Here is a 25,081-nt window from a genome sequence, read left to right on the forward strand (position 1 = left end):
CTCGAATTTATGAATTTTTACACTCACAATATGATTTTATTTACTTACTACAAAAATATAACTCATTATACAAATTTATTCAACACCATTGCACACTTTATATCGAGTTTCATACCATGTAAAGGAAAACATGATAATATAAAAAGTACAGTAATGCAGAAAAGCGCATTACAACCATGTTCAGGCTATTAAAAACGTTCAGATGCAAAAATGAACTAAATGTACAATTAGATAAACTAGTTAATGATATTGCGCAAATGCTCTCGGTCTCTTCAAGGTCTACGCGAATAGAGGTTTGTTATAAGACCCAGTTCACGTCTCTTCTTATTGCACAGAAAAAAATGAATAAAATGATCCGCATTTTAGTCGGATTTTTATGGAGAATAGGCTATGTGACCGTTTAACCCACGTGGACCGAACAAGAAAACTTATGCTTTCATGAAGTCCGTGTATGACATCTCTTTTATTTAGTTTTACATATTTTTATTTATATGCATTTAATAATACCGTAAGATCACAATGTATACACTGTAAAAAATGATTCAGTGGCTTTGTAAATGTAGGCTATCTAAAATAAATGATTAAAGTAACTTAATAAAATCTTTTAATGTCAGTTATGTGATTTTTTTTTTTTTAGTTAGACAAACCAAAATTAATGACTAGAAATAGATATTTTGTTTAAAATGTACATATTTTATTTGATGTATACGCCTTAATAATATAAGTATTTAATTTACAGATTATTTTAATCAATATATTTGATAATGTCAGAATTATATATTTAAGTTTTTAAACCTGTAATAATTGCTTTCTTCAAATTAATATTATTTGTATTTAACATCAACTTAAAAAAATGTACGTTTAACGCCTAACTTGAACTATGATTTACTTACTATTTTTACATTGATATTATTTGAGTAAATGTAGGCAAAAAATAAAATAATAAGTAGAACAAATGTTAATTTTAAAAAATCCCATATAGCCAACGGGTTTTAATCAGCAACAGAGAAACTGCGCCTTTTGCCGATGACAAACACCTCAGAAACTCCTCGAATTGAATATTTACACTTACAACATGATTTTATTTACTTACTACAAAATATAACACATACAAATTTATTCAACACCATTGCACACTTTATATCGAGTTTCATACCATGTAAAGGAAAACATGATAATATAAAAAGGTTGTAATGCGCTTTTCTGCATTACTGTACATGTTCAAGCTATTAAAAACGTTCAGATGCAAAAATGAACTAAATGTACAATTAGATAAACTAGTTAATGATATTGCGCAAATGCTCTCGGTTTCTTCAAAGGTCTTCGCGAATTATTTTGTTGTAAGACTCCGTTATCATCACGTCTCTTCTACTGTAAGTGTACACAAAAAAATAAGACGAATGATCCGCGTTAAAGTCAGATTTTTATGAAAAACAGTCAAATATTCTTGTAACTGGCAAAAGAAAACTTCGTGTCAAAAAGCTTTCATGTGACATCAAAGTACTGCCAAATCACCGAATCCCTGTCATGTTACTTCAATATCATATAGTATGCTTAAAGCATAAAGTCGAGCACACATTGTCGTTGTATGCCCTCCTTGAAACATGACTGCCCTCTACAGGTTTTTTATTTCCTGCGTCCCCCACCGAATCCCCCCTCTGCGGGATCTCGCAGAATTTCGGAAGTGCTCGCGGCATTCTGCTTTCAGAGACGCGCATTTTTAAAGGCCACATCTGTATTTATACCTGTTCATTTTACATATTGCATATGTTTAATGTAATGTATGCATAAATACAAAATACACTGAAGCCATACTATAGCTTCAATAGTCTATAAAATAACTCAATTAAAAACAAGATTTTGTCTAATCAAGACTTATCTGTTGTTATCTTCTGGGCATTTTCACTGTAACATTATTAACTTTAAATTGCTCATAATTTAAAACTGTGGTGAGCATTTAGTTAAAAGTTATAGTGAGTGGTGTATTTCTGTACATTTTTATCATCAAAAAACAATATAAACTGAAAAACATGTATACCGTGAAATATTCCGTTCCGTGAAATAAAATGACTCATTCCGTGAAATAGATTTTTGGTCATTCCGCCCACCCCTATTCCAAAATATTCCCTCTGTTTTAGAGATCTAACCTAACAACCATACTGCGAGAACCACTGATAGTTCACATGATCCTAATTCTCATAAGAACTTTAATATTTCCATGCTGTGGTGGAAGGGAAACATAATTCTTGTGGTTTACATAAGCAGAGCAAACAAATAAAAGCCTGCACACAAGCCTACTAAACAATCACTCTTTGTGCTCTGTGGGGACTCTCTTTATGCTCATTCTCAATTGAAAATGGCTTCTAAGCAAAGGTTTTCTGTCAATGAGATTTTGTCAGAGCTTTTTGTATGAGAATTTGTATGAGACGGACGATAATGTTGAGGAGGCCCCTGATTATGAGGAATTCTCCTCAGATGAGAATTAGACTCCTAGTGTTGACCCTTTTGTTGTTTCCCAACCACCAGCAGACACATTACCTTCCAAAAATAGCAATTATGGTCCCGCTCCCCATTTGAACGACAGGGTAGACTAAAGGCCGGAGTATAGTCCATTTTTTACATATACTTGAGGGTTCGCATACAGTGCGCGTGGTGCAACTTTTGTCATCAGAAGAGTGTGCACATACTGTACGTGCACCGGCAAATTTTTGAAACTCCTACAGGAGAATGTAGTATGTAGCCCAAGAGATGCATTGCATTTTGCCAAAATGCGCATGCGTCAAACATCTGTGTACACATAGTCAAATAAACTATACTTTGCAAGGCTGTGCTTTCGACTGTGTCCGTATGTTTGTGTACACGTAAAAAACAATATACTCTGCCCTTTAGGGGCAGTTCATATTTTACATATTTCAAATGTAGAGGTACAACAAGAACGCTAAAATAGATCCAGGCACTTCGGCGCTGCAGCCAGTTTAAAATACTTTAACTTTTCAGAATCTTACGGTTTTAGACATAAAGTGAACCGGCCCTTAGTGCGGCAAATGTCATCAAAATTATTCCAGGGCCCATGGATATGTTTTCAGCCATGTCCAAGATATAAAATCAGCATTTGAGCTTTATATTACACCATCAGTTGAAAAAGACATACTTGAAATTACAAACTTGGAGAATAGGAGGGTGTATTGGGACACTTGGAAAGACTGATGTGACTGACTTGCAAGTCTACATTGGGCTGCTCATTTTGACAGGTGTATAAGTTTTTCTTGGGGTCAAATTCATATTACTATCCTTATATCTGTATATACAATTGTGGGTCAATCAGTGAGATTTTATGGTGATTTGCAAATTTTTGCATAGACGTGCAATAGGTATTCCAGATGTATCAGGTGGAAGTGAGGGGTGGTGGGTGGAGAGATATAAATTACCTGATACAAACCTTTAGTAAAAAAATTATATTCTGTAGGTTTAAAATGCTGGGGTCCAATTGACCCCGGTTGGTAAAAAATGTTATCAGATTTTAGGGTAATAGGAGGATTAAATGGGTAGAAGCACTGAGGGCTCCGGCTTGCAGCATCATTATGGTGCCATGTTTACGCCAGAAGTTCCTTATTAGGCAAGTTCTGTTAAGCTCCTCCAACGCCATTGGCAGCCAGACATACAGTGCTGACTGAAAGGGAAAATATCCTACAAAAAAATATAAAAAATGCACTCACAGAATCGAACTTTATACAGACTGAACTCCAACTAATCCGCAAACAATATATAACAGCATAGCACTCTCTGCAAAAGGCTATAAATAACACTCCAAAATAATAAAAGCAAACAATCAGCATTTGAACATAATTGTCATTAATATTGTGAGACAGAACGCAATTTCAGACACAGGTGGACACTAAAGCAGGTTTATTAAATGAAAACAGAAAACAAAACCCACAAGGGGGTAAACAAGGAAATAAACAGACAGACTGTCAGGGTTACACTAAACTAGACAGAAACTGACTTGACTTGACAATACAAAACTCACATGAAACAAGCACACCATATAAACAGACGATCAAGCACAGGACAGCTAACACAAGGGCATTAAATAAGGGAGCAAATCAAGAGGGGAACAGGTTACATGAATCAAACAATAATAAGGTGATTCACAAGGCCTGAACAAACAAGGCCAGTGCCTTCACACAAAACATGGAACTGCCATGATTCTGTCACTATGACTTAGAAAACTGTGACCTGAAGACAGGACCATGACAACAATGTTATATATTTCTATGTTGGTTGTCTGTTTTAGATGTTCGACTTGTAAATGGAGCTAATCAGTGTTCTGGAAGAGTGGAGGTCTTATATAATAATCAGTGGGGAACGGTGTGTGATGCTGGCTGGGATTCAGCAGATGCTGCAGTTGTGTGTAATAGCCTGGGTTGTAGGACTCCTGTGGCAGCAAAGACCGGGGCTTTCTTTGGGCAGGGTTCAGGACCTGTGTGGCTGGAAGCTGTAGGTTGTTCTGGAAATGAGCTAACAGTGAAAAATTGTCCATCAAAGGCATTAGGAACAAGCACCTGCAGCCATGGACGAGATGCTGGAGTCGTCTGTAACTGTGAGCTTAAAATCCTTAAATAAATATTACATGTAGTTCCAACAAAAATAAAAACTCTGTCTTTATTTAATCACTCTAAAATGTTATGATTTATCATTCTTGACCTGTTTGCTAACACAAAAGAAGACATTTTGATAAATCTTCACGCAACTCTTTTTCAATGCAGTGATTTATAATCTAATTGTAGGTCTTTGATCATGGAATACTATTCCTGTGAAATATAATTTGTCATCCCACATTTTAAAACTAGCATGTTTATTTGTTGATTTGGCATGTTTGATCACTTGTGTTCGGTAGAAAAAAATAAGAACTTAAATCTTTGAAAAGAAATTGTAAGAATGACTTTGGCACATTGATATCTACTTTTCGTCTACTGTACTTTAGATATACGACTGGTTAATGGAGTGAATATGTGTTCGGGAAGAGTGGAGGTTTTAAATAACTATCAATGGGGAACCGTTTGTGATGCTGGCTGGAATTTAACAAATGCTGCATTGGTGTGTAAGAGAATGGGTTGTGGGACTCCAATTGCAGCACCGACTGGGGCTTTCTTTGGGCAGGGTTCAGGACCTGTGTGGCTGGATGATGTTATATGTTCTGCTGATGATTCAACAGCGAAAAATTGTCCATTAAGTGGAATCGTAAAAAGCAGCTGTGGTCATGGACAAGATGCTGGAGTCGTTTGTCAAGGTAAATTGAAATGATCATTCATGACTGAAAAATAGCAATTCAGTGCCTTACAGAGAATAGACTGTAAACTGTTTGTGAAACTAATATTTCCTGCAGATATAAAGCTGGTGAATGGCACAAGTCCATGTGATGGCAGAATTCAGGTTCTTTATAATAATCTCTGGGGTGGAGTGTGTCATACTGCCTGGGGTCCAGAAGAGACTGCAGTTTTGTGTAGTGAGCTTGGCTGTGGTGAAGCTTCAGTGCCGCAGTCATATGTGGGTCCATTTGTTGAGCCAATATGGATGGATAATGTGATATGTATTGGAAATGAGTTGACACTGCGGGACTGTTCATTTACTGGATATAATATTAACAGTTGTGTAAATGGACTTTATGCAGGAGCTGTCTGCATCAGTAAGATCATTTTTCAAACTTTTTCTCTAAGCTAATGCAGAACTTGTTATGATTAAGGCTTGTCGATCAAATATCTCAATGAAGAAAATAAATAAATAGATGTTTTTTAAATAAACCATTCTTGTCACTTGAAATAAAAGTCCCTTTTATTTCACAGAAACTCTGAGAAAAGATGTGGTGAGGATTATGGTTACAGCTAATGCTGGCCTCAATGTCAATAATCTAAATATCATGGCGATGCTTATGGACAAGGTAAGATATCGGTTTCATTTATGTAAATCAGGGGTGTGCGGTCAATTTGTTTTAACAATACAAATTAGAATAAATTCCTTTGTTTGAGGTATACCATAAAGCTTACACGTTAAAATGTTAATAATACATACGAAAATGTCCGCTGTAGTGATTTTGATATAACACCAATTAATGTAGTATGCTATACACAGGACACTAGAGGTGAGTTTCACCTAGAGTGTACATGCGTGTTTGTCAGATGACCCCTCCCTCCTTTACTTGAGGCACCAGCTAAAGAATTTCACTTTACCAATACAAATGTCAATTGTAAATTTGAGGGAGTTTGTCATCTAATTTATCTGAAGGATTTTGTGAGATTCTGACTTGTAGAGCCTCTGATTACCAACACAAGAAAGACAGTTGTAATAAAATGGGGTTTATTTGACTAAATATGCAATGCGAATAAGTACTATATAATGCAAATAAATGATATAGAAATGAATTTAAATGGAAATAAAAAATGAGAAAAACAAGGTAATATTGTGGAATTTTAATGTATAAACACAAGCAACACTGAACAGAGCAGGCAAATGCAGTGTTGTTGGATGTGGTCAAAGAGAATTATTACACAAAAGATTTCTCACATTAGCACACACAGTCTTGTGTTAGTAATTGAGTTTACACAGTTTGTGATGCAGTTTCAAGTTACATTAACACGCGCACACAGTTTTTTTTTAACAACACCTGAATGACCAGTTTATGATTGTATTGTCCAATTTAAGTTCTTATTGTATAAATGTGGAAAGCTTTGGTCTCCCTTGTTTCAAGTATTGCTGATGCATGACCAACGTATGTGCATGTTGCACCTGGAGAGGTAAAGATTTGATTTCCCTTTAGATTTTGGCCTTAAGATTAAAAGCAATGGAGTTTGGTTGATAGGGCAAGACCTGTGGACCAATGAAAATGTTCTTTCCTCACCAAAAGTATCTTAATGTTGCCCTCCGTGACCCAAAGATTGGTGTCTGACATCCTTATCTGCTAATCCTGGGCATGTGTTTGTGTTAGCCCTTTAGAATTGAGCAACTTTTCTCCACCATGACAGTGAGAGGGTCACTGCCATAAACTACACCTCTGAAGAGTCCTTTGTTCTCATAACCCCTGGAGTGTCCTTAGTCCTGTTGTTTAATACATTCCTTTCTGCATCGACTGATTGATGACTGGACATTGTTGATCATGATGATAAAATTGAGTGGAGCAACAGTAAAGAAATTAAAAAGAATAAAACATACATCATCTCTTTCTTTGACTATAAGCATAGTATACAAAGACAAGAGGGAAAGATTATGACTATAGAGGATATACAAGGACCTACATTAAAGAAAGGATGCTTCTACTGATCATTGTCTCATACATTCTGTTAAACACATGAACCCGCCTTCAAAGTTTGTATTTAAAATAGGCAGGTAGTATAATAGATAATCCAAACAGCGCCGTCGAAAACGCGAAAAAATGCGGCTGACTGTTATCTTCTTTTTTTTCTTTTGTTTTGTCCATCTGAGTTCGTTTACAGTCTGGGGAGATGCACGCTGTAAGTTTGAAAAAAAACTTAGCAAACAAGGGACAGGTCAGCCGCGTCACTACAGTCACGTGACTTCACGCGATTCACAACAGAACCGAAAGAGAAGACCATGCTGAATAAAGTAATAATTCTTGCTATTTTTGGAACAAAATGTATTTTCGATGCTTCAACACATTGTCATTGACCCACTGATGTCACATGGACTACTTTGATGATGTTTTTATTACCTTTCTGGACATGGAAACCGTACATAGATTTTCAATGGTTGGGACAAAAGCTCTCGGACTAAATCTAACGTTAAAACATCTTAAACTGTGTTCCGAAGATGAACAGAGGTCTTTCGAGTTTAAAACGACATAAGGGTAAGTCATTAATGACATTATTTTCATTTTTGGGCGAACTATCCCTATTAAGGAGTCTTGCTGTTCCCTTTGGGGCCAGGGGGCAAAAACACAAGTTTAACCAGTATGTAAATATACACAGATAATGACACCGCCCCGCTGCACGCTAGAATCTCTGGAAAAACAAGCCGATTTCAACTGCAAAATTTGCGCTTTTAAATATACAAAAACTGCTATCTCAAACATGGAGAGGCTTCTTCGTGATCTCAACTAACAGATTTTGCAAGAAAACGAAAATGATAAATTTTGAAAAAAAAACTTTCCTTCTCATTTTCTCGAAAGTTGTGCTGCTGACTTTTGTCACTTGGTTTCCGTGACAGGTCACATATGTGGGGTGTCACTTAACTAAATTTGCGCAAAAGGGTACAACTAAGAATAGGTATTAGTAAGTACTATAATCATTAACTACCAAGCTTATCACATGTGCACTGGCTAATAAATAAGCAGGTGTTTGTTATTTTACAAATTTGACTTCACTATGTTTTAGTAGTTATTCCGTAGTTTCATCTACTCCCTGTGTTCCCATTTGGGGTTTGTAAAGCGTAACCTTGTTGTTATGGACCCAGTTGAGCTCAAGGAATCTTTTCCCAGTAGTTTAATTTGGTAAGTAGTTTAATTTGGTAAGCTACCGGTGACAGTTTTCTTACAATTTCAAAGGGACCAGGCCAGTTTGGAAGAACATTTTGGAGACTCCAACCGGTTTAGTGAAGTTAAAATACATCACCTTATCTCCTCCTTGGAGTTTAGAAGAGCTAGCATTTTGATCATAATATGCTGTCCTACCCTCAGCACTTTTCTCCAAGTATTCCTGGGCCAATGAAAATGTCTGTTTTAGATGAGCTCTCAAGTCTGCCACATAAATGACGTTTTATTAACCAAGTTCGGGAAGAAAACGTTTAAATAATCTACCTAATTACCTTGTTATTAATACCAGCGGTCAACAATAAGCAAACAGGTGTCCACCTGATTAGCATCAATGGAAACCTATATAAACTGGCACTCAACTTACCCAGGTTCCTTGATAGTTTCAGCATCCATCAACCACCCCATCTCTGCACTCTTGCCTGTTCACCTACCTAACCAGAACGGGGGGGAAGGTTCTGTGTTCAGGCCAAAAGCCTCCACGCAAGGAAGCGCTCCAGGCTTGGGCCAATACTGAGCTCAGAGGCTTCTCCTCGGACAGCACTCACAAATGTGACCCATCAAAGAAACCAGTGACACAAGTCGGCAGCACAACTTTCGAGATAATGAGAAAGAAAGTTTTTTTTTTTCAAAATTGTTGATTTTCGTTTTTTGCAGAATCTATTAGTTGAGATCATGAAGAAGCCTCTCCATGTTTGAGATAGCAGTTTTTGTATATTTAAAAGCATACATTTTGCGGTTGAAATTGGCTTGTTTTTCCGGAGATTCTAGCGTGCAGCGGGGGCATCATTGTCTGTGTGTATTTACATACTGGATAAGCGGCTTTTGTTTGTTTACTTTTTGCCCCCGTCCCCAAAAGGAGTGGTTACTTAATAGGGATAGTTCACCCAAAAATGAAAATAATGTCATCAACTCTTTCGCCGCCATTGACGAGATTATCAATTATATCTCGTCAATCAAGAGAAAACGCTTCCCCGCCAATGTTGAGATTTTCCAGCTTTCCGCAATACGGCTATTATCCACCAGGTGGCGCCCTTCCTCAACTTTTTAAACCCGGAAGTATTGCCCTATGGCAAGCGGCTGCATGTCCGTGTCTGTTTTAAAGATCGCTCTGAATGGGATCTCTATGAAAAGTCCGTCACAAAAATGGAATTATCTCTGCTTTTTGCTCAAAATGTGGTGTTTTTGCAGAAACCTACCCATATTCAAAAGCTGATTACAAAAGAACCACTGAAGGTAAGATGAAACGTTTTTTTTTTTTGTTTGAAAGCAGAGGGTCTGTTCTATCATTTGGTATGTTGTATGTTTATATATGTGACCCGTCATGGAAACCAGGGACACAAGTCGGCAGCACAAGTTTCGAGAAAATGAGAAACAAAGTTTTTTTTTCAAAATTTGTGATTTTCGTTTTATTGCAGAATCTGTTAGTTGAGATCATGAAGAAGCCTCTCCATGTTTGAGATAACAGTTTTTGTATATTTAAAAGCGTACATTTTGAGTTTGAAATAGGCTTGTTTTTCCGGAGATTCTAGCGTGCAGCGGGGGGCGTCATTGTCTGTGTGTATATTTACATACTGTATAAGCTTTTGTTTTTGCCTCCACCCCCAAAGGGAACAGCGTGACTACTAAATAAGGATAGTTCGCCCAAAAATGAAAATAATGTAATTAATGACTCACCCTTATGTCGTTCTAAACTCGGAAGACCTCCGTTCATCTTCGGAACACAGTTTAAGATGTTTTATCGTTAGATTTAGTCCGAGAGCTTTCTATCCCCTTCATTGAAAAGTCTATGTATGGTTTCCATGTCCAGAAAGGTAATAAAACATCATCAAAGTAGTCCATGTGACATCAGTGGGTCAGTAAGATTGTGTTGATGCATCGAAAATACAGTTTGGTCCAAAAATAGCAGAATTACGACTTTATTCAGCATTGTCTTCTCTTCCGGCTCGAGCGTGAAGTCACGTGACTGTAGTGACGCGGCTGCCCTGTTCCTCAGACATGTTTGCTAAGTTTTTTTTTTTTTTCAAACTTATAGCCTGCGTCTCCCCAGACTGTAAAGCTCGGGCGCACAAAACAAAAGAAAAATAAAAGAAGCTGGGGCGGAACAAATAACAGTCAGCCGCATCGTACGTCAGCCGCGTCACTGACTTTATGCGGCGCCGCAGTCGCATGACGTCAAAGTACTTTGACGTCATCTCTATGTCAGTTCTTGCAGCGCAGCATGAGTCCAAACACACAGAAGTTACACAGATATCGTTGTATTCTTCATATAATTGGCTAAATGTTTTGTCTATCAATATTTTCCATGAAGTCATTGGCTGATGGAGGAACGAGCGAGCCATTGGTTACATCTCTAAAGGATGTCACGTTTTCGACGGCGCTGTTTGGATGATATATTTTACTACTTCCCTATTTTAAATACAAACTTTGAAGGCGGGTTCATGTGTTTAAGGGAGTGTAAGCTCATATACCCTTACATGTTACGATTTAAATAGTCTTCAGATTGTATATTATATTGTATTACCAGACATTCATGCGAAATCTGATGTAAACAATCTATATTTCACGGATTATACGCATTTGTGGACAAAAATGGTCATTGGATAATCTGAAACAGACTGGATTCGACTTGTGATCCCCACAAAGGTAAAAAGAGTCATGTTTATTTTTGCATGTTGTCATTTGGTCATAAAATACTACATATGATGCTAGAACATCTCAAAACGGCTTTACAGGGGGTATGGCTTAGCTAAATGAGATGTAAATGAGCCCTATTGTCTCCCCCAGCTGGAAAGAAGAGTCCCTTTCGTCTCGATTTTCTCGGTTTGAATATTTCTGAGTTCCTATATTCAAATGGCCACAACTTCTCCAAATCTTATCAGATTTCCATGTGTTACACATCGTTGGAAAGCTTAGAAACTGCACTTTCATAATCTGTGAATAACTCAAAATGCCCAGATCCGACTTGTGTCCCTACTTTCCGTGACTGGTCACATATTTAAAGAAGAACATTTTCTGGAAGGCATTAAACTTTGGTGAAAATCATGAAAACCGCTGGCGCTGGCTGGCAACTTTTTTTTTAAAACGCTGGCGGTGAAAGAGTTAACTTTTGTGAAAATCATTAAAAACACTGGCGCTGGCTGGCAACTTTAAAAAAAAAACGCTGTTGGTGAAAGAGTTATTGACTCACCCTTATGTCGTTCTAAACTCAGAAGACTTTCGTTCATCTTCGGAACACAGTTTAACTTAACTGTCACTGTTCCTGTAGAGGAACACCTAGGTTTACTTCAATATTTTGGATGTAAATGTTTATTAAATCATGACAAACTATATATTTTTGGAAAGGTCTAAGCCTCTAGAATACATATTTCAGCAGTGTTTTATAAAATAAATTATGTAGGGAGAGTAATTGATTAATTTATGAAGAGAGTGTGCTTCAAAACATTTATGTCCTGCAAAATGTCACTGTGCCACCGGTGGGATGCCTACAATTACTTCAGTGTTTTGCATATGAATTCTTATCCAATCATGACAAACTGTATATCAATGTAAAGCTCTAAGAGTGTAGTTTACATTTGTCATCATCATTTTGGGAAAAGATTGACATAGTGCGAGTCATTTTCTAAAAGGTCACGGGCCACAAGTGGACCCAATTTGTTTTTACATATGTATAGCACGAATACCCTGTTCTAAACCTAAAAATCTTGACAAACTATATATCTTTGGAAAGCTCTAAGATTGTAGTTTTCATATTTCATCAGAAGTTTTGGAAAATTGACGTAGTCAGAGTCAGTTTCTAAAACGTCACGGGCCACAGGTGGACCCAATTTGTTTTTCAATGTCATCTGATGATAGAAATAAGGTAGTGACAGTTTTTAGTTACACAGTTTAGTTACCCACCCCCATAGGAATGCATATTAATTTTATATATTCATAACACTATATCCTGGTATAAATCTACAGAAATGTTGACAAACTACAGTGTTTCCTCTAGGATTTTTTTCAGCTGTGGCGGCAGGGGGCGCCCATGAGGATTATAAATGTTAAAAAAAAATTTATGTAGAATATAGGCTACAGTAAACTAACATGTATTTTTTTATAATTTTCACGCTGTCATTTACTTTTCCTTATATTTATAGCATATTGCTTTTCTATGTTTGATCTAAACTGTATTTTCTTAAAAAAACGTTACACAGCTACGTACGTAGTTCGGATATTTCATTGTAGTTTTAATGTAGTGTGCATTGCAAGTTCGTCCTCGTGTTTAGCGTACAGAGCTGTTACAAAGTCATGCAGTCCTGTTTGATAATCCGCACCGCTGTGATTGACAGAACAACCGACCAGTTATCCGACATCAGCAGCAATTTTATTTCACACCCGTACCATTTGACATAAAGACTGTAACCCCGAGCCGGTCACACCGCAAATCGCGCAGTTAAATATAAATCTTTACCGCTCTTCAGACAGATCTTAAACACAAATAAGCACGGTACATTTAAAAACGAGTCGAATTTTGGTCTTGGATGTTAGACCCGCATTTTACTCTTGTCTATTGAGTCCCGACCTGCATCTACAACACAAATGACACGCAAATAGCCTATTACACCCGTTAGATCAAATATTATGCGGTTCACCCGCGGGTACCCTGACCCTGCTGTTTCGTCTGAAAACAGATAAAACAGTCTCACCGTCTGCCTCAAGTTTCTATTACCAACGTTCTTCTCTTCCACGGGAATAATGTAAGTTTCCTTACAAACAGATTCGACTATTAATGTCTTGCAGTCGCATATAAGTAGTATTCAGTATATAGCCTTTTGTTTTTGGACAAATATCTTATCATTTAATGTTAAACTTTGTGAGTGTCGATCTAAAGCACAGACGATTGACTGACAGCTGAGCGCTCAGCAGTGCGCTGCGCTTATAGCCTATACTGAATAACTAATGGCCAGATAAGTTGATAATATGAGTACAGTGATTCCAAATGAATGTCCAAAAAACTCGTAATATCAAAAGTTTAATAATGTCTTTTCTCGCAGCTCTGCGCTGTGTTGGTGTAGATATGCGCCGGTGAACATTATATGCGTGATGACCTTGCAGCTTAAATTACCCTAAATTTATAGTCATAAAGATAAAAGTAAAACAACATTCGAAACTTCAAATGATGTATTTTTATTTGTGTAAACTCACAATAAGGAGAAAACCTTGTGCTTATTTATAATCATTAAAAACATGACGTGCTTTCTGCTGGTTTGGTTTTAAAGCGCGTCACAAAAAAAAGAACAGAAACTCAAATACTTTTTTATTCGTTTTGTCAATTTAATAATTATTTAAGTGCAACATATTTCGTATAGGCTTATTTATTTTATTATTATTTCTCAAAACAGAAACGTAGCTTAATAATCCTCTGTTGATTTAAATCTATTTGTGCATGAAACTAAACCCATGGAGGAAATTATGATATTTTAGGAGACTTATTTATAAATGAGTGAACAACGCAAATCCAGAAAGGAATTTATTTCTAGACAGCCAGTCTCGCAGAGCGGACATTTCGGTAGCTTTTTGCGAGCTGACGCTGTGGGTTTTGTCTAGAAGGGATACAGCAAATGCCGAAAAGTTACGGATTAGATTTGGAGGTAGGATTATTAGGATGAAAACAGCGGTTCTGGCAAAATTGGATACAAATACATCCTACAATCGTGTGAAATTTTGTGTTTAGAGTTGGGTTTGGTTAAAGGATTAGGATAAAACAGTGCTCATCCAACGAGATTTCGTTTGCTGTATCCCTTCTATCCACAACCGCAAGCGTGGCGGGGATGTTTTAGGAGTGGCGGGCCGCCACGGTTGAATGTATATAGCGGAAACACTGAACTATATGTGACCCGTCACGGAAACCAGGGACTCAAGTCGGCAGCACAAGTTTCGAGAAAATGAGAAACAAAGTTTTTTTTTCGAAATTTGTGATTTTCGTTTTATTGCAGAATCTGTTAGTTGAGATCACGAAGAAGCCTCTCCATGTTTGAGATAGCAGTTTTTGTATATTTAAAAGCGTACATTTTGCGGTTAAAATAGGCTTGTTTTTCTGGAGATTCTAGCGTGCAGCGGGGGGCGTCATTGTCTGTGTGTATATTTACATACTTTATAAGCTTTTGTTTTCGCCTCCGCCCCCAAAGGGAACAGCGTGACTACTAAATAAGGATAGTTCGCCCAAAAATGAAAATAATGTAATTAATGACTCACCCTTATGTCGTTCTAAACTCGGAAGACCTCCGTTCATCTTCGGAACACAGTTTAAGATGTTTTATCGTTAGATTTAGTCCGAGAGCTTTCCCCTTCATTGAAAATCTATGTATGGTTTCCATGTCTAGAAAGTTAATAAAAACATCATCAAAGAAGTCCATGTGACATCAGTGGGTCAGGAAGATTGTGTTGATGCATCGAAAATACAGTTTGGTCCAAAAATAGCAGAATTACGACTTTATTCAGCATTGTCTTCTCTTCAGGCTCGAGCGTGAAGTCACGTGACTGTAGTGACGCGCTGCCCTGTTCCTCAGACATGTTTGCTAAGTTTTTTGTTTTTTTTTAAACTTATAGCCTGCGTCTCCCCAGACTGTAAAGCTCGGGCGCACAAAACAAAAGAAAAATAAATGAAGCTGGGGCGGAACAAATAACAGTCAGCCGCATCGTACGTCAGCCGCGTCACTGACTTTATGCGGCGCCGCAGTCGGATGACGTCAAAGTACCGCGAGAGCTCTTCAAGAAATCTTACGGAGTAGTTTAATTTCGACTCGCTCTCGCGGTACTTTGACGTCATCTGTATGTCAGTTCTTGCAGCGCAGCATGAGTCCAAACACACAGAAGTTACACAGATATAGTTGTATTCTTCATATAATTGGCTACATGTTTTGTCTATCAATATTTTCCATGAAGTCATTGGCTGATGGAGAAACGAGCGAGCCATTGGTAACCTCTCTAAAGGATGTCACGTTTTCGACGGCGCTGTTTGAAAGATCTATTATACTACTTCCCTATTTTAAATACAAACTTTGAAGGCGGGTTCATGTGTTTAATGGAGTGTAAGCTCATATACCCTTACATGTTACGATTTAAATAGTCTTCAGATTATATATTATATTGTATTACCAGACATTCATGCAAAATCTGATGTAAACAATCTATATTTCACGGATTATACGCATTTGTGGACAAATATGGTCATTGGATAATCTGAAACAGACTGGATTCGACTTGTGATCCCCACAAAGGTAAAAGAGTCATGTTTATTTTTGCGGGTTGTCATTTGGTCATAAAATACTACATATGATGCTAGAACATCTCAAAAAGGGTTTTACAGGGGGCATGGCTTAGCTAAATGAGATGTAAATGAGCCCTATTGTCTCCCCCAGCTGAAAAGAAGAGTCCCTTTCGTCTCGATTTTCTCGGTTTGAGTATTTCTGAGTTCCTATATTCAAATGGCCACAACTTCTCCAAATCTTATCAGATTTCCATGTCTTACACATCACTGTACTTTCAGACACTGCACTTTCAGAATCTGTGAATAACTCAAAATGCCCAGATCCGACTTGTGTCCCTACTTTCCGTGACTGGTCACATATATCATTGGAAAGCTCTAAGAATGTAGTTGTCATATTTCAAAACGTTTTAGCAGTTATAATAATGCAGTGACAGTATTTTATGAATTTGTGACAAGAGAATGCAGCAAACCGTTGACACCTAGTGGCCGTTGTTGGTAAAACCACTAAAAGTGTGACTCAAACCTCATTTTTTGTGATTTTAACTTAAAATTTGGATCACAACTGCTTGAGACATATGGCCTCATGTTTACATTAAATTACTTTTGTGAAACATTTTCATTTTTATAATTGTATTTATCAAATGAATATGTTATTGCATTATTTTTAATTATTAAAATAAATTTAAACTGCTATAACAATTTTAATGTTAAATATTTTCACCTCCAGAAACATCAGTGAAAAACCTTACATTGTCTTCTTTAAAACAAGACCATGATTAGGCTTTTAGACCAAAAAATGGCAGAGTTATATTAATTTGAAGCTGCACATCAACTTTTCACCCCCCCCCCACTCTAAAGGGTGGGGTGACGGTAATTAAGATGTTTTAACTTTAGATTTAGTCCGAGAGCTTTCTGTCCCCTCCATTGAAAATCTATGTACGGTTTCCATGTCCAGAAAGGTAATAAAAACATCATCAAAGTAGTCCATGTGACATCAGTGGGTCAGTTAGAATGTGTTGAAGCAACAAAAATACATTTTGGTCCAAAAATAGCAAGAATTACGACTTTATTCAGCATTGTCTTCTCTTCCGGTTTTGTTGTGAACCGCGTGAAGTCACGTGACTGTAGTGACGTGGCTGACGTGTTCCTCAGACATGTTTGCAAAAGTTTTTTTTCAAACTTACAGCGTGCGTCTCCCCAGACTGTAAATGAAGCTCGAGGCACAAAAAAAGCTGGGGCGCAACAGATAACAGTCAGCCGCGTTGTACGTCAGACACATCACTGGCTTGTTCAACTTTATGCGGCACCACAGTCAAATAAGGTCAAAGTTTTGCGAGAGCTATTCAAGAAATCTTACGGAGTAGTCTAATTTCGAAAATGTGTTTACCAAAACCTAAAGTGTAATCTCATATACAGTTTTATGACGTACACATCTGAAGCAGACTGGATTCGACTTGTGATCAACACAAAGATATAAAGTCCTGTTTATTTTTTGCATGTTGTCATCCCGGCTTTTGTCACAAAATACTACATGTGATGCTAGAGCATCTGTACTGTACCTCAAAACTGCTTTACAGGGGGTATGGCTTAGCTAAATGAGAGGTAAATGAGCCCAGTTGTCACTCCCAGCAGGAGAAAGGTGTAACTTTTAGAGTCTATTTTCTCTGCTTTGAGGTTTTTTTTTAGTTCCTATTGATTGGGGGTTGTTGATTGATTAAAATACTTTATTGAACAAAAACAATAAACACAGTGTTCAAAAGGATAAAAACACAAAAGCCCATAGGCTTATTTCCATTGTGGTCCTTAAGATGGAAGATGAGTAACAGTACATGTACTAACAACATTGAGAACAATAAAGAAAGTGGCATAAAAATACAAATAAATAAACAAAAAACACAATAAAAAACCAAACAAGGAATTAAATCCCAAAAGACAAGCAGGCACACAAGCAGACAACACAGTATTCCTACTACTTCAAAGATTTCTATTTCCTTACTTTTTTTCTCTTTATAAGTTTAATTACCAAATTTTTATTGAAGATTTAAAATGATAATAGGAAGAGCTCAACAGTTTAAGGTTTAAAGGTAAATCATTCCACAAGACAGCTGTCACGGTTAATTCGTGTCATGTCTTGTCTCTGTTCCGATTGTTGTCACCTGGACATTCATTGATTAATTACCTGCCTCATCACACCTGTTTGTCATTTAGTCTGTGTGTATAGACCCGTTTCAGCAGTAACAACATAAACAAGCAGCTGTCGCGGTCCGCACGTAACTTCCGGTAAACTCCGCTAAGAATAAATAACAACAAAGTTCTTTAAACATAGTTTATTTATATAACAAGCAAGCAAAATAAACAACACATAGATTACCTAGGAAACCAAAACATTTGTTATTTTTGACGAGGCATTCTGTCACGGTCTTGTCAGACATCTGTGCTAGATGTAGGTCTGAGTGCATCTGACAGGACCGTGACAGTATTATGTTCTGTGTGGGGACATGTGGAATCACATTGTGTGTGTGGCTTCCACATGTTCCCGGTGTCTTGTTGCTGTCGTGATCTTGCCAGACCTTAGTATAGGTTCAGGTCTATGTTCTGAGGGCAAGGTCAGGGCAGCATTGTGTTTATGTGGGAACACGTGTGTTTTCACATCATGTATGTGTCTTGTCCCAGTGTCTTGTCACTTTCACCCTACTCCCTTATGTGCTCGTGTCTTACGTAATTAATTATGTTCACCTGTTCCCCATTGATGTCGTGTCTTTATATTGCCCTCTCGTTGTCTGTCGTGTGCGCGTTCATTGTCTTCAAGTCAGAGTTTCATGTCGTCCATTCCCCGGCTCAGTTCCTCAATCCGGCTGTCCTGGGTGGTGAATCGATGTATAGCAGCGGAGATAAACTCTTCAAACCGAGCCGGGGATCCTTTACCTGCTGCTTCCATCAGGTGGCCAGATGATTCTGTGATGACTGTATGTGAATAAGCAGGAAGCAAATGCAGGAATGAATGAAACACAGTTTATTTAGAAAAATGACACAGATGATACGGATGATGTGGTGGGACAGACAAAGGCTGCGGTGACAAATCCTGGTGCTCGTGGGTGAAGTCAGGTGAACGGATGAAACCGGATACACAAACAGGCAGACCTTCACGCGAAGACGAGACCACAGGAACACACGAACACGAGAACACAAGCGAGACATGTAGCGTACACGACAGACAACGAGAGGGCAATATAAAGACACGACATCAATGGGGAACAGGTGAACATAATTAATTACGTAAGACACGAGCACATAAGGGAGTAGGGTGAAAGTGACAAGACACTGGGACAAGACACATACATGATGTGAAAACACACGTGTTCCCACATAAACACAATGCTGCCCTGACCTTGCCCTCAGAACATAGACCTGAACCTATACTAAGGTCTGGCAAGATCACGACAGCAACAAGACACCGGGAACATGTGGAAGCCACACACACAATGTGATTCCACATGTCCCCACACAGAACATAATACTGTCACGGTCCTGTCAGATGCACTCAGACCTACATCTAGCACAGATGTCTGACAAGACCGTGACACATTCGTGCAAGAGATCAGTTTTGTAACTAGTCAGACGATTAAAAAAACGAAACCGGAAGTAAGGTTCTGATCCAGACGGTTATCACGTGCGTCCGATGAAACCGTCTATATATACTTCTGTTTTCTGTTTGCTCACCGCTGGATCATTGCCATTACTTCCCTGTCTGTTCCTGTGTTGGATGTTTCTGTTATCCGCTGTTGTATGTTACTTGTGTTTTGTTTCCTGTTTTATATTAAATGTTATTTATTTCATGTGAACTCTGCATTTGCGTTCTCACTCCCGTACCAGTTCTTGACAAGTATAGGAAAGAGTACTTTTCCACACTGCTCTTAAAGCAGGAGGGCCTGTAATCTGTGGAACCTGGTGCTGTAATTGTGTGTATCACTAATTTTTGAAAAGTAATCACTTAAATCACTTGGGTGCCAGATTATTTCTTAACTTATAAACTAAACAAAGTTTAAGTTGAGAAGCCCTCTCATCCACCTCGAGCCACCCAAGACTTGAGAAATGGTCAGGAAGAAGATGAGTTCAAGGATGTAATTTAAGGATCACTCTGATTAGTTTATTTTGACAGATCTGTAGCTTGTCTTTAAGACGTTTAGTAGTGCCTTTGTACCAAGATGTACAGGCATAGTTAAGATGACACAGATAAGCCCATCAGCCAGGACTTTTAATGTTTTACTATCTTAGATGCTGGATATTCTTGCCAGGAACTTAGTCATTTGGCTTACCTTTGGCTGTAATTTCAACAGTACCTACAACAATAAGTAAATTGTAGGGAGCTTGTAACCAAGTTATGTGTCAATACACAAGTTTTGCAAAGACACTAACCTGCATGCATTTTGGAATGCTTGCCATCAAATTTGTTTGCACAGTGTGTTTTTGTCTATAAAAAAATAAAGGTGAAGAATTTTGTTGGTGGCGCTAGAGCAGTGTTTCTGAAAGTTTTCAGCGTGCAGCCCCCCTTCTGTACGGTGCTTCCCTTCATGCCACCCCCAAAAAAAATTATGACATGAAATATTGTAAAACTTACAATTTGAATTAAACAAAACAAATTATAGAATGTTGTGCTGTTGTTTAGAAGCCTTATTTTTTCTGAGGTTTCATTATACAGAATTTATAAAACAATTATTGTATTTTATTAAATGTCATAAAACTGGCCCCCAGTTTGGGAACCACTGCACTAGAGGGATCAAGAGATTTCATTGTGAAACAAGGAAATTTGTCATGCTGCCACGGACACATCCTCCATCGAATTGTCAAGATTTCCGCAATTTAGCATTGCAAAGGCCTTTAGATGACACAGACCAAATATGATGATGATCTGATTCAATTTCTAAGAGGAGTTTGTTAAAGTACGAAGCCCAGAAATTGCAAAATTTGCACTCAAGCTACAGAGAAAATTCTAAATGGCCGACTTCCATTGGGGTTTAGAGCTTGGCTCCAAGAGACTTTTTTGTAGGTCTTGGGGCTAACATGATCCTATCACATTTCGTATCTGAACGTTTACCGTAGCGGTGGCTGCTCTCTTAAGTTTGTGTAGGTGGCGCTATAGAGCCATTTTAACACCCCCAGTTCTGAAGCCTATTTCTAATAAAAATGTTTGCCACATTTTAAATGTGTGCAACGTTTCATGACTTTTTGAGCTTGTTTAGGCTGTCAAAAATGCAATTCATTTAGCAATACTTTGCAAGGCCGCCACGGACACGCCCTTTAAAGAAAAGTCAAGGTCGTCGCAATTTATCATCACACAATGTCTTGAAATTAGACTGACGAAATATAATGTTGATATGGTTAAGTCTCTAAGAGCAGTAAGTCACAGCATAAATATGTTATTTCCTGCTGCCTCTAGGTGGCACTATGACTTTATCTAAATATTGCTATGTTGATGTGTTCAGGCCAGGACCCTTATCAAACATGTGACGTCTGAGACTGGCGCCACCTAGAGGCAGTAGGAAATGTCATGTTTTAGACTGTGATTTACTGCTCATAAAAATTGAATCAGATCATCATCAACTTTGGTTAGACTGACCTTAGCGACTTTGAATTGTGAAGATCTTGAATTTTTATTAAATGACATGTCTGTGGCAGCCTAGCAAAGTTTGATGTTTCACCATGAAAAAGCTGTTGTAATGCAGGCATACAATGTCAGACCTATCCTAAACTTTTCACGTTTGATAAGGGTCCTGGCCTGAACACATCAATATAACAATAATCAGTTGCAGTCATAGCGCCATCTGCTGCACACAGGAGCTGTGGCACATAAAAATTCCTTTCAATATCCATCTATATTTACCCACTTAAATTCATGTCCCCCTGGTTCACTGCTTTACTAAGGCCATAGGGTGGTGGTACCCTTATGTGTGAGGGCTCTACCATCGCTGCTTGCAGCTTTAATAAATTGATTACAATTGCTCATCAATTTGCTTTCCATAGTAAAATCTTTAATATATTGTATTTACCAGTGTTTGCTTAAGTCTAACTTTGCAAACTAACAAGCAATGAAATGGACTTTAAAATCTCTTTGGTTAAAATGTTTCTCAGACAGAAAATAGTGAATAGATAAAGTAGGTGTTATCTCTCCTGGTCATGTGTGTTATCTTTATATTTTTACATTTTTATATCTTTTTAGTGATATCTAGATGAGTTTTCAGTGCTTTTCAATTAATCTGCATTTTTTATTTTACAGATAAGGAAAGTGGTTAAAAGTAAAGGAAATTATTTAGCAAACTGGAAAACACAGCATGATGGAATTATATTTCACCATGCAGCAGATTAACAGGTTTGTAAAGTGAGTCTTTAAATATTGTATATTTAGATAGAGTTTGTGAAAGCATTTCTCTTATGATGTTACTGGATTTACATTAACCATCTTTTAGAGTTCTTGCAGAAACTAAGAGCAAGTTACTTAAGTTCATTAATAGGATATTTGATTTTTTTTACAGTTAACTAAAATTTCCTTAAAGAATCCCAGGATGACAGCTGAAACACTTTTTATAGTGATACTGTATGTATACATGCATGTATTTGTTGTTGATCTAATATTGCAATATAACCACTGTTGTTTTGCAGGCCCTTTCTAAATGCAAGACAGAAACTAGTTATGATAATAAATTGGAAATCTCTCCATGTTGTTAGCCTTGGCTTCACTGTCTGTACACTCATACAGATGCATCTCTTCTAAAGTACTAAATACTGTATACAATATAATTAAATCCATATACTGTACTGACGCAAAATCAGAAATGGAGAGACTAATAAGAAACAAAAGTCACAGATTACAGCTATACCATCTCAGTTATTATACTGTATGGTAGCAAATGGAAACTTTCCCTTCTATTGCATTTTAGATGTTTATCCTGGGGAAAAGAACCCAAAATCAGAACTGTCTCCACTAGAGTTTCAAGACAATTGGAAGAGAAACCACTGAGCAATAACATTTTCTTTTATCCCCATCTGGCTATCCAAAATGATATATTTACTTGTGAACAGATGCAATTATAGTTAAATGTTGTAAGCTTATTTTTGTAACTACTGTATGGTAATATGTTACAGAATATTTCCTTTTTTTGATGCATACATTTCTTACTAAAGCATCTGAAGGAAGCAAACATGCATGTTTAATAAAAAATATTACAGCTTGTTTTATCTTTAAAGTTGTTTGATTTGTAAAATAAAAAACTTGCCCAAACATTGTTTTGCTTTGTGTGTAGAACAATGCTGTAAGAATTGTCTGCACAAATATGATCTTAAAAGAGACAAAAGAGAAATGAAAAATATAAGACTTAAGCTATAAACTGTGACTGAATCATATGTAATGTAATCTAATGTCACGGAGTGGCAGCATAAGCTTATGATATTGGGTAACACATCTTTTAATTAAAAAGAAAGAATTCAATCATTTATATATCTGAGTGTGTTTATTATCACTGGACAACATCAGGGGTTTGCTAAAATCCAAAAAGCACTTATTTAAACTATTCTTAACTAAACTAAATAGTCTAACTTACGAACAAGGTTAAAACATAGAAAAGCTAACACATTTAAAAGTATTTCTTAGGGTAAAATTGTGAGTGGGATCTTCTAAGTTTAACAACCAATCATATTTAAAGATTGACTTAATATAAATGAATTAAATCTCTAAAACACCTGTAGATACATCTAAAATGGTAACATTATTTATTTTTAAGCATTAAATATTTCAATATTTAATTACATGATGCTTATTGTTAGAATCTAATTCTAAGCAGGTCTAGGAGTATGAGAGTTTCTTTTAAGTTCGGTACTTAGGTTGTTAGGTGAGGATCTGAGGTGAGCAGCAGAGAAATCTGATATCAGAGGATCATGAAAGAGACTGACACCAAATGCCGTTCAATCATAGACCAAATTTTATTAGACATCCTTCACATTATATAGGATGCAAAAAGGAAAAGTTAGTCACCTGAATACAGTCTGGCACACGAGAAGATCAAAACATTGAAGAATCCGTCTAGCCAATAATCGTATGATTAATTAAGACAGCTTTGTGTTCAATCTACATAAGGGGAAGTAATACTAAAAACAGGGAAGTAGGGTCTGACACATGTCCCCAAAATATCCAACCTGCAGTTAACCAAAGGATATTTTCCAAACATAGCAAATGTAAAATCATTAATCACTGGGGAAAACTTTAACTGAACAGGCCAGAAAACAAACAGTGTATTATACAATGGAAAAACCAGACACATAGCATTTCTATAATATGCATTGTATATATTTAACCTTAAAGACAGGATGAGCTTGTCATCAAAATATATGATTAGAGAACATGCCACTATGAAAAGGATTATCATAGACATGCAAACATAAATGTGAAACTAAACAGAATATATAGGTATATATTGGGTTTGCTTACAAGTTGACTAGTGGGTGTGGGAAAGGTACATCTTTTAGATTCTTACACTTATATAACACCGGCGGCACCAACAGAGCGCTGATGAGGGGGCGTTCTAAACAAACATTTTGGTAATACAACCACAAACACTGCAGCTATAGCAAGCAACAATCAGAGTTCTGAACAATCTTACTACAATAACAAAAAACCTGCATACCTATATTTTAGGACAACACTGCTGAGAAATTCCAATGGGGAAGAAGTGTCTGTCTCATTGAGAAACAAAAGTCTTATCAGTCAAATACCCCATGCCCAAGAATACATTCCAACACACCTTAAAGGCAATCAAGTTTTTTAATGTGATCAGAGAAATGTTCATTTTGGTTGTAGATATACCCAGACATGGGGACTTGTGACTTGGTGACTTGTACTCGAGTCGACTCGAGTCGCTATTTTTGTGACTTGTGACTTGACTTGACAAAAAATAAAATACTTGAGACTTGACTCGGACTTGGAAGTTAAAGACTCGGGACTTGACTTGACTTGAGACACGATGACTTGAATGACATGCAACATTAAAATCACAGGCAGCCAGACGGCAACCTCCAATTTTGGTCATCATTTAAAGAGCCATTATGCCCAGTAAGTGCTTGTCAATTTGTTAATATCTTAGTTGGTAGTTAGCTAATGTAATAATAGCTAATGTAGCCCTCATCATACTGTGTTGGGGACAAATGTGGGAAAAATAATTTTGATTTATTTTTTAAAATACTTATTTTTATTTTTGAATACTTCTTTTTCAAGTTTGCCACCTGAACACACACACAGAGAA

General features: G+C 37.1%; 1 protein-coding gene across 1 annotated transcript in view; it reads left to right on the forward strand.

Moving 5' to 3' along the window:
- LOC135745839 (scavenger receptor cysteine-rich domain-containing protein DMBT1-like) overlaps positions 1-23,109 on the forward strand; it is a 39,375-nt gene extending 16,266 nt beyond the window's left edge. Inside the window, exons 5-10 of the mRNA XM_065264260.2 lie at positions 4,295-4,600; positions 4,985-5,290; positions 5,387-5,686; positions 5,844-5,938; positions 22,066-22,158; positions 22,727-23,109. Of these exons, the coding sequence (XP_065120332.2) occupies positions 4,295-4,600; positions 4,985-5,290; positions 5,387-5,686; positions 5,844-5,938; positions 22,066-22,155 (1,097 nt within the window). The 3' untranslated portion in view covers positions 22,156-22,158; positions 22,727-23,109. The remainder of the gene's footprint in view (positions 1-4,294; positions 4,601-4,984; positions 5,291-5,386; positions 5,687-5,843; positions 5,939-22,065; positions 22,159-22,726) is intronic.
- The last annotated feature ends 1,972 nt before the right edge of the window (positions 23,110-25,081 follow it).

The sequence above is a fragment of the Paramisgurnus dabryanus genome, chromosome 1 (assembly GCF_030506205.2).
Source record: "Paramisgurnus dabryanus chromosome 1, PD_genome_1.1, whole genome shotgun sequence".
In the NCBI taxonomy this organism is placed as follows: domain Eukaryota; kingdom Metazoa; phylum Chordata; class Actinopteri; order Cypriniformes; family Cobitidae; genus Paramisgurnus; species Paramisgurnus dabryanus.